This window comes from Pristis pectinata, chromosome 1, assembly GCF_009764475.1.
Source record: "Pristis pectinata isolate sPriPec2 chromosome 1, sPriPec2.1.pri, whole genome shotgun sequence".
NCBI lineage: Eukaryota > Metazoa > Chordata > Chondrichthyes > Rhinopristiformes > Pristidae > Pristis > Pristis pectinata.
The window spans coordinates 48,202,485-48,213,451 of NC_067405.1; the positions used below are offsets into that span (position 1 = coordinate 48,202,485).

The window sequence follows — 10,967 nt, forward strand, 5'->3', positions numbered from 1 at the left end:
ACTGAAGTCATTTTGCTTTCCACTGATGAGCATATTTCAGCACTCACTAAGAGACACAAGTAAATCCTACACCATAGAAGGGCCATCCTCGAGAAGGAATTGCAGGGTTTTTCTCTCACTGCAGTCAAAAGTCTTGTCTCAGGCAGTATATTCCCTTGTCACTAGATGATTGAAGTTATAATTACCTTAGCCACTCCAGGCAATGTGGTTCTGTCCTCAGGTTTGAGTTGTGGCAGACTTCGGAGTCAGTCTCCAGAGTGGAAGCATTGACATCTCAGTTTGGACATCACCGAAATTTCTTCTTACCAACTTATCCTTCATTGCTTGGCTGCTGCCCATAGTCCCTGTCACACTCAATGCCAATAGGCCACTTGTACAGAAGAAGCAACTTGAAACCAGCAGAAAAGTACTACACCCTTTTCACACTGTAGACTATTTGTTTACAGTTGTTTATGCTAAACAACTATAAGAAACAGGAAAAATATTTAGAATTTAAGTAATTATCCATTTCAAGAGTTGTGGTGGAGATGCAGTTTTTAAGCTACTTAACATAGTTTGTCTGAGCAAAGTTAAGTGAGGGCATGAACTGGAAAGTGGAGATTTCAATTAGTAATGCAGGCATCAACTCAGAGTTAAAGGATGACTGATGTCTGAAGTTGCCTGCTGAGATGCTACCTGCAGGTGTTAAGAGCATGCACTAACCCTGTTACCAATATGAAGCACTTTGCTTCAGAAATATGTGCTTGTGGCATAGACACCAATTTTTTCAACCTTATGGAGTCTACTAGCTACCAAAAAGTACCTGCTATCTTGCTCAATTTCACTCCTGTCCAAGGAGACAGCAATATAACTTTTGTTGAGCTCCTAAAGTTGAAATTTGAGTGGTGCTGAGAAAGGCAAAAATGAATGGTGCATATATTTACAAGATAATTGCTGCCTGATAAGATCACATTTTGCTGGTTAATCACTGTGCCTTGTAACTTAGGCTGAAACTGTATGGTGCTCCTGCCATCAATATCTACAGAGAATAAGTTGACTGCCAGTGAAACCTATATCATTCTGTGAATTGCACTCTCACAGCCATTGAAGTATTCTTCATGCAAATGCTAACACTTCGGTGAAGATTTCTGATCCCAGCCAGAAAACAAAAATATTCCAGTTGATCCCATGAGCAATTTTATCCCAGTTTATTTTACTACATGTATGCAGTGTCAAACTAATTCTCTAGGACAGTCACACACCACATCATTTCAACATTAGATCGGGATCTGACCAGAATCAGGCACAAATATAATGGGCAGAATGGCCTCCTTCACTGCTGCAAATTTCTGTGATTCTATGAATCTGACACAAGAGATACCTGTATATTATCATTTTCTCATCACAATGGAATGAAAACACTTTACAGTTAAACAAAAGCAACACCACTGTTTCAGTCTTAATAAAAAATTTCTAGCTAATCTTACTACCAATAACTATAATGGTCTTTACACATATTTGTTTGCTAAAGTCAAAGTCCTATATTTGCAAATGTTAAGCAAGAGGTAATCAACCAATCTCTTTTTTTTTTATGTACCATGGCTAATATTCAGCAAAAATGTATCTGCTACTTTGTTTAATAACCTTAAACATAAGCTCTGGAAACACACAAAAATATTTACAACTGAGAAATTGTAATATTATTAATTGTTATCATAATTTGTTATGAAATGAAGAAATCATTCATTATGCTTTCATACTTAAATGCTTTAAAGGTAGTTCTTCTCCAACTCAAAATTCATAAACCATGATACACAAACTATTTGTTATTTGAACACATTGATAAATCACATTTTATTTAACACTGAAGCTTATCTTTTTCAGTATTTCTGTTTTTTTAGCTTGAGCTTATACTAAAGCCATGAATGGCTGTATCAAAGGCTTTTAGTAAATTAATTGAATAGATAAGACCACTAGCCTTATATAGAAGAGTTTTTTTTGACAATGGTTCTTTAAAAGATAAATGGTTTTAATAATGTTTATTCCTTCTGGAGGCATTTAAACAGCTTTTTCCTGTTTAGTAACCACAATTCAACTAATGTTATCCCATTGTGCTGGGCCTAACTTTCTACATAATTTCTGATAGTTCAACAGAGATGATTAACCCCTCTGGAAATACTCAAACAGCAGAACCTTGATATAATTTTGAGCAAATACATTTAGATCAGCTTGCTGAATTTTGGTTGATAATACTTTAACATGTTTTCCTCTTTTTCTCCATTTACATCATACCCTTTAGCTTTGAAAATACGAGTGTTAATTGAACTTATTCCAAACTTTAGAGCAATGCTACTCTGTTCATGTACTATGAGGGAGAATAGAGGAATCCAATCAGTTTTCTTCTGCAAGGCTCCCTTCTAGTCAACATAAATACTATGCATAAGCACTGTTCCATGCATCCAACCTTCTCCAACACCAAGACACCGTGATATCTGATCATAATAAGTTAAAGAGGCCAATGTTTTAACAAGAAAATAATAATTTGTCAATTTTTATGATTTATAAAGCCTTAGCATTACTTCACTGCTTTCTTTAGACTAACAGGTGCCTGTATGAAGCCCCACATGCTGGTGCTGGATGTCTCAGCCAAATAAGTCAAGTTGGACCTCAAATGGTTGTTAAATTTCCCATTTTCTGTGGCACCTTTACTAATGTGGTAAAATGTGCATGATGAGTTTCTGGCTTGCAATGAATTTGTGCCTCTCACCAACATGTTGGAGGAAAAGGAGTCTGTTTAATATTTTAACAAACACACATTTGTAATTTTGTTTATTTCTCTCAGTCTCATAAATACAGAATGTGCAACTTTATATTCACACATAGCCATGTTCAAGCTTGCATCAGGAGTTTTTGTTTATCTTAGCTGAATCACGGATAGATGAAAATTTAGATGTCAAGGGGATCTTTGTTCATGCTGTCAAGTGTACTATGTGCAATTTTAACAAAATAGTAATATTGACAATGTCCTGTGGAGATATTAATGGACTGACCTATCCTGCTGTTCTAAATACACAAGATAGATTGAAGGTTGTCATTTAAAAAAATGGAAAATATTTATTGAAAAGGATAGTAATATTGAAATAAATAATTTTAAATGAGTGTTTACTTTTACATATTATAGCTGTTTTGTGAAAATCGAATGCTTTAAATTTCTACACATTCAGAAGTACTTTTTAAGCCATCATCTCTTACAATATTTCAAGTGTCCACCTGAAATTATGCAGAAAGTTAGAGCCAGCACAATAGGATAACATCACTTTAATTGTGGTTTCTAAACTCAGGAAAGCTGTATAAATGCCTCCAGAAGGGATGAACCTGAAGACACCTAACACGTGGCATCTGTCCAAACATTTTTCCATACACATATAATATAAGATCTTTTAAGGTACAAAAAAAGAAACATATATAGTTACACAAATTGTTATATTCATAGGATACATTTTTAAATTGATTCCATTAAATAACTGTAGCCTACAAAAATGCAGAAGGCAACAATAATACAAGCATTCTAACTAACTGGTTAAATAAAAACACAACCTAACCTTGACATCAGTTTCAAGTTTCAAGTTCAAGTTTCAAGTTTAAGTTTATTGTCATGGGCATACATACCCACGGTATAAATGCCATGAAGATCAGTTTTTTCAAGTAGCAGCACAGTACATTATAAACATGACCAACACAGATTAACATAAACAAATTAACATTAATTAACATTAATTAACATTAATTAAATGGGCAGTTTTAAATGAATATATCCTTGAGAGATATTTTAAAAATTCTATATAAAACATTTCTGAACCAAACTGAAATAATTTCTGTCCTCCACTTGGAGGGCAGAAAGATGGCACAAATACTGGAGCAAAGAGAAGCTGTCTAACTGATTTTGCTGTCCATTCGTTTTTATAATGACAAATAGCTGTTGGTACACATGTATCTTAATTGGAGATAGGCACAGTCTACCCTGCAAAATATATTTGGACTTCTTCACTATACTTTTAGAAGAGTGTTTGCTGATGCTGAGTGCTTTTCCTTAGCAGGAACAATGTCTTCTTTTTTTTAAGTGATGGCAAACTACTGTGGCTCAATTGCTGCCCTGCTTCCTTTTTCCCAGCAGCAGATGGGAACCTTGCATACTTTTTTTCAAATTTGCATCTCAGTAGATCCCAATGGTATTTTAACTTCCTATTGTTAATGATCTACTCAAGCTCCCTCCCTACTTGCTTGTTGTCATTAAAGCATAATGAGCATGATAGCATGTGACTCATTTTGCTGCCAATAGCAGTTCAGTAATGACACTGCAATCTATGTTCCACTTTCTTTCTCCAAATGTTATCCAGAAAGCTGTACAGTGATCAGTCGTTCAGACCTGTCTAAGACCTTCAGGCATCTGCTGTCACTGCCTCCTAGCCACAGAAGCTCCAGTACAGGTACATTCATGCTATTTATTTGCACACGGCACAAAATGAACAGGATTGACCAGGATCAGGGAGCAGGACTTCTTGTCCAAAGGATTGCTCATACACATCTTGATGGTCCCTACTTCTAAAGAACAAAGAGCAGCTGAACTACATTCACAGAAGCATTTGCCACAAAACTTGCTAAACTCCAGTAAGTGTGGAGTTGTTTGTCATCTGATTCTGTACAGAATTAATAGATACAGGCACAGATCTGCCACCAGGAAACAAGAGGCTTTTCCATAAACAGGTCAAGCAGTGCTGCATGGGCAGGGGCCCAATGCTCATCTCATGGTCTGCTTTTTATATCCCTGGAATGGAACACCCTCTTCCGTATTTGTATGCCTTACTGTCCAGCTTCTTTGGTATTGGTATTGGTTTATTATTGTCACTTGTACCGAGGTACAGTGAAAAACCTGACTTGCATACCGATCGTACAGGTCAATTCATTACACAGTGCAGTTACATTGAGTTAGTACAGAGTACATTGATGTAGTACAGGTAAAAACAATAACAGTACAGAGTAAAGTGTCACAGCTACAGAGAAAGTGCAGTGCAATAAGGTGCAAGGTCACAACAAGGTAGATCGTGAAGTCGTAGCCCATCCCATTGTATAAGGGAACCGTTCAATAGTCAAGAGTAACATAAATTATGTTGGAGAGTAGGCAGGGTGCAGCAGTGTCCAGGGGAAAAAAAGCAGCTGGACTTAACATAGTTGAAGATCCTGTACCTCTGGATGACAATACACAAACCTCAGGCCACTCCACACAAACAACTGTAGATGTGGCAGAAGGCATGCAGGACAAGCAGCAGAGGATGTGGTGTAGGCAGATCCATTATCTTACCTTTAGCTGGGAAAGCTTTACAATTTTGTAATACAGTCCTAGAAGTGTTGACAGAACATGTGTGTGCCTAAGTGCATGAACTCAGGTCTGACAGGAAGAGCTTAAATCAATTGTTTCCACCAGTGCCCTCCCCACTCAGGTTCCACCTACTCCAGCTTCACTCTGTTCTGTATAGTCAAAGGTGGTCACAATGAATGAGTGCAGTGGTTATGATGTGGAGTGCACTGGTGAATCATTCATGAAGGAAATTTTGCATTAATTTCAACGCTGTGCACTTTGTGACCTGCAAAGTAGGCCCAGAAGGCATATTTCTCAATGTGACAGGAAAGGCTGGAAACCATGGCAGAGGTTGACTCCAGTGGCTACAGCTTCAGTGGCTTAGAGCAAAGAACAAACTGCTGAAGGACCTCAGTGGGTCAAGCAGCATCTGTGCAGGGAAAGGAGTGGTCGACATTTCAGGTCGGGACCCTGCATCAGGACTGAGAGTGTAGAGGGAAGATAGCCAGCATAAAGAGGTGAGAGAGAGGGATGAGACAGGGCTTGGTGGGGAAACAAGAGACTGCAGATGCTAGAATCTGGAGCAAAAACAAACTGCTGGAGCAACTCAGTCAGTCAAGCAGCATCTGTGGAAGCAAAGGGACGATCAATGTTTCAGGTTGAGATCCACGTCACGACTTGAACCAGGTGAAGTGGGGGAAGATAGGCAGATGGAGCCAGGTAAGGGAGAAGGAGGGGAATGGGCAGGCAGAAGTTGGAAGGTGATAAGTGGAACCAGAGAAGTGAGGGATGGCGGGCAGATGGAGCCAGGTGGGGCAGCAGATAAAGTAGGCCAAGGAAGAAGAAACCCAGGCAGATGGGTGTGTGGGTGATGGGCAGATGGAACCAGATGGGGGAGGGTAACAAATCTAGGTAATGGGGGAGGGGAGGGGTGTGGAATAGAAAAAGCAAACAAAGGGAGAGAGAAACACATCTGCAGTCTTTTGTGTCTTCAGTGGCTTAGAGTTTAGTAGATGAGCCAAGTTCAAATAGCAACACTTGCAAGCCTTTCTTACACTTATTTTCAATTATACTGTTTTAAGGGAAGGGCAGAAACCTTTCCCAATAGAAATAGTATGAACAGACCCAACAAGCCTCACCCTTTTACTTCATCTCCACCTGCCCTACAAAACCCTTACCAGAAATCTGGTAAATTCATAAGTGTATGTATAGTTTTTTTTCTAAGCATATAGATTCTATTCTGTATGGATTATATCCAACAGCTGACAATGGAAAGTCAGTTATGGTAATACAGAAGAAAGAGAAGAAGAAACTTTTTAAAAAGTTATTACAGGGTAACACAAGAAATTCTGCAGATGCTGGAATCTGGAGCAATACACAAAAAGTGCTGGAGGAACTCAGCAGGTCAGGCAGCATCTATGCACGGAAATAAACAGTCGACATTTCGGGCTGAGACCCTTCATCGGGACTGGAAAGGAAGAGAGCAGGATCCAGAATAAGAAGGTCAGGGGAGGGGGAGGAGCACACGCAGGCAGGTGATAGGTGTGTCCAGGTGAGGGGGGTAAGGTAGGTGGGTGGGGGAGGGGTGAAGACGTCAGAAGCTAGGAGGGGTGAAGCACTGCTTCACCTGGAAGGATTGTCTGGGGCTCTGAATAGTGGTGAGGGAGGAGGTGTAGGGACAGGTGTAGCACTTGGTGCAGTTGCAGGCATAAGTGCCAGGGGGTTATCAGTGGGGAGGGACGAGTGGACAAGGGAGTCGTGGAGAGAGCAGTCCCTGCGGAAAGCAGAGAGAGGGGATGAGGGGAAGATGTACCTGGTGGTAGGATCCTGTTGGAGGTGGCGGAAGTTGCCGAGAATGATGTGTTGGATACGGAGGCTCGTGGGGTGGTAGGTGAGGACAAGGGGAACCCTGTCCCTGTTGTGCCGGGGGGGGGGGGGGGGAGTGAGGGAAGACGTACAGGAAGTGGAGGAGATACAGGTTAGGGCAGCATTGATGGTGATGGAAAGGAAACTCCGGTCACTGATGTCCTAGAGTGGAAAGCCTCATCATGGGAACAGATGCGGCGGAGGGGGAGGAATGGAAGAAGGGGACGGCGTCCTTACAGTGACAGCGTGGGAAGAGGTGTAGTCAGTGTGGCAGTCAGTTAGATTGTAGATGTCTGTGGTTAATCTGTCTCTGGAAATGGAGATAGAGAGATCCAGAAAGGGGAGAGAGATATTGGAGATGAACAAAGTGAATCTGGGGGCAGGGTGGAAGTTGGAGGCAAAGTTGATGAAATTGACGAGCTCAGCACGGGTGCAGGAAGAAGCCCCGATGCAGTCGTCAGGGTAATTTTGGTTTTGTGAGCGACATGCTGGCTATCAATTCGGTCCACTTAAAGGATTAGGTAGTGTAAAACAAAAATTGCTAAAATAAAGTGGAATCGTTGTCGTGGATCATTGGGCAATTTCACTTTAGGAGTGTGAGGTACAGTGTTAATCTCAGGTTCTAAGTGACGGAGAACCAGCGTGTAACTCTTTCTGGAGCACTGCTCGATCTCGAAGTTATGAATTCAATTGCAATGGATCTATGAAGTGCCAACATTGTGCTCGAACAGTACTGTATGCTTCAAGCGACACGATGCCTGCCCTTGAACGACGTGAGTAGTGATACACGGCCATGTGCAGCACAATGGGAAGCAATGTTTTACTCCCTGCAGCAGCGGGGATATTGACGCAACATGAGGACACTCTACAGCGCCCCCTCCTGCTCCATGCGCCTGAGAGTTTTATCGGGATGAATGGCAGGGGTGATGATGTTTGATCGGTTTGGCACCACATCACCTCAGCTTCTTTCAACACTTTGCCACAGTCTCTTTACTGTTCTCTTAGAATTACTACTGCAGCTAGAAGCATTGCGGAGCTCCTCTGTTACCACTGTGTCGTTGGCTTTTGTAAAGTTATGTAACATTGTAAGATACAAACTCTGAGCGAGTTATTGGTTTCATCTCGCGTTATTATTTATAGTTATTGGATCACGTGACTACATTTCCATTGCGCGTCTCGGTAAAGATGAAAAATAGATCTAACGGAGCTCAGATCAGAAGTTAACATAACTTGGAACACTCGTGCAGCAAGAATACTAATGTTCTACATCATTTAACCTAATGTTCGAGATTGTTATACATTATTTGTATATGCTCTGTTAACTCTTACAAGAAGATAAAATAACAATCATTACATTTTCCCTTGTATAATAATTGTCAAGAAAAAAAGAAAGCTGGTGCTCTGCTAGTGTGCACAACATGAATGCATGTTGCAATAACATGAGTAGCCTAACCAGTCATCTAATTAAGCTTGATGGGGATTTGAACATAGTCACTGTTGTCACTTTGAGAAATAAACCAGTGATGCCGGATTTTGTGGATTAATGTGTTTGAAATCGCTCTGGCTGTTTTATTTTGATGCTTCAGGACTACAATCTGGGTCAGGAATGGGAAAACACGTCAAATATCACAAAGGATTTGCTATCTCGAGCGAAATATTGCATATAATTTCGCTAAATCGCACACAAAACCTTGTTTTGCACATTATTTGTAAATCGTATTTTAATTCTTTTCCGAAATAGTGAATCGTTATGCCATTTTCTACCATTTGAAGTTGCTAGTGACATTGCCAGATATATTTCCCCTTTCCTTCTTCACAATAACAATTTATTTGCCATTTTGTTAATAAACCTTAAATAAATTACTACGATTAACAAACGTGCGTTAATTATAAGCAATAGCATACAAATTGTAAAAAAAAGTCTACAGACCTTGTCGACGTCTACACATCATTGCTAGACCAGTTAAGGGTGCCCATTCCAACTCTGATAACCACTTTACAGGAACTAAATGAATCATATTCCTTTTAAAATATCAACACAATACCTTATATTGCTTTTCTTTCTTTAAAATTAACATCACTTTTTTCAATATAATCGTATTATATCAAACACACTACATGGTCATATGAAAGAGTTTGGAATTGTGAAAGTTCAAAAATATCTGCTATTAAATTGATTTATTCAGGTCATCAAATATGAGAACTGTGGAAATGTTGGCTTTTGCAAAATGGACTACATATAGCACAGATTTCTTCACAAAGCAGCTGAAGAAAAACAGTGTACGCAAATTTTTTAGGCAAAATAAAACTTTGTTCCACGTGGGGTAAAAACAAACATCTCTTTCAAGTCTTTATTTTACTGCATTTTAAGCGCCAGACTCTAATTCTTAACGAACGACACAATAACGGGTTGTGTGGGGAAGGAGTGGGAAGAGACATGAGACTTTTTTAAAGTTTGTTTTTGTAATTTTATAGGACCTGGCATCCTCAGTATAGAAACTATATATTCTTAGTGATGCCTTATACCCCCGGATTTATAAACTGCTGTAAGTGCATTCACTTGTGGGTTTCTGCTGAGTAAACCTTACCTGATAAGCATCAGGGATATTGACCGTCTCCCCATGCTCGGCCACGTAACCAATGATCCCTTTCCCCCATGGCACCTGCACTTCGTTGGAGTTTTCCATACTGCACGAAGGCAGCACCGTGGTCCCCGCGTGCACGTCAAAGAATTTGGAAACTAGAGTCTTTTTGTTTGAAGTTCCTTCCACTAGGAACAAGGAGCACCGGTCGGCATCAACCAAGATGCAGACAAATATGAGGATCTTGTAGCTTAGACTAGTCAGGTCCAGATCATTGGATATGTCTTTCACTAATTCCAGGAAGAATTCTCTCTCATTGCTATCCCTGAGCTCGTATTTATAATCGATGGCCGTAGATGCATACTGGGGGATGTTGACTCGAGATTCTAGTAAGGCGCTCAGGATGTGAGCAGTGGTGGGAGGCAGCGAACTCGCTTTCCGAAGCAGAGCTCGCCGCCTCATGCTGGAGAGCGGTTCCTTGTCTCTGGAGTTTACATGCTCGTCGTAAGTCCTGTTGGCGGTCATTGCCTTAGATCTGGCAAAACTTTTTCTGAGCTCCCTCTGAGAAGGTCTCCTCTGCAGCCCGTCAGCTTTAGTCGCCCAGCATTCTCTGGCAGGAATGTTCTTTTCCTCCGTACTGGAAGTTAGTGTGGTTTTGCTCAGGTGATGCTGCTTGAGCCATTTCTCCACCGTGCTGTATTTCCCCTTCCTAAGCAAGTAGTCTTCGAAAAGATCCGGATGATTATCTAGAAAAGTTTCCACTTCGGAAAAGTCCAGCTTTGTTGAACTCGACATGACTGAGGCCAGGGAAAGCTCGGTCAACGCAACGAATGGTGTCCCACCGAAGTATCGTAGTGGCATGCCCCGGCAAGACTGCGCTGTCTACAGGTTAAAATTCAAGCACAATATAAGTGAAGAGTCATTTGAACGCGATTCTGTAGATTTGTTAATCAGCATAGTTGCACTAACATTAGGGCGAAAAGATTTCTCACTTACGATTGATGTGAGCAGACTGCTGTTTGACAGTTCCCGGTGCCTTCCCGAGAATCCAGTCCGGTCTATCTTCCCATGCTAGGAGTGCTGATGCTGCGTAACAAGGCACGGTCTGTAATGACAGATAAAGCGTGGATCCTCCTGATCTACTGACGTAGGGGGCACTGTTTGGTGGCGGTCTACTCTGATCA

The 10,967-nt window shown here is 40.8% G+C and overlaps 1 protein-coding gene across 1 annotated transcript in view; it reads right to left on the minus strand.

The window, feature by feature from the left end:
• The window catches only part of pde11a (phosphodiesterase 11a), a 166,415-nt gene extending 155,837 nt beyond the window's left edge, over positions 1-10,578 (minus strand). Inside the window, exon 1 of the mRNA XM_052029745.1 lies at positions 9,790-10,578. Coding sequence (XP_051885705.1) covers positions 9,790-10,578 — 789 coding nt within the window. The remainder of the gene's footprint in view (positions 1-9,789) is intronic.
• Between the last annotated feature and the right edge of the window lie 389 nt (positions 10,579-10,967).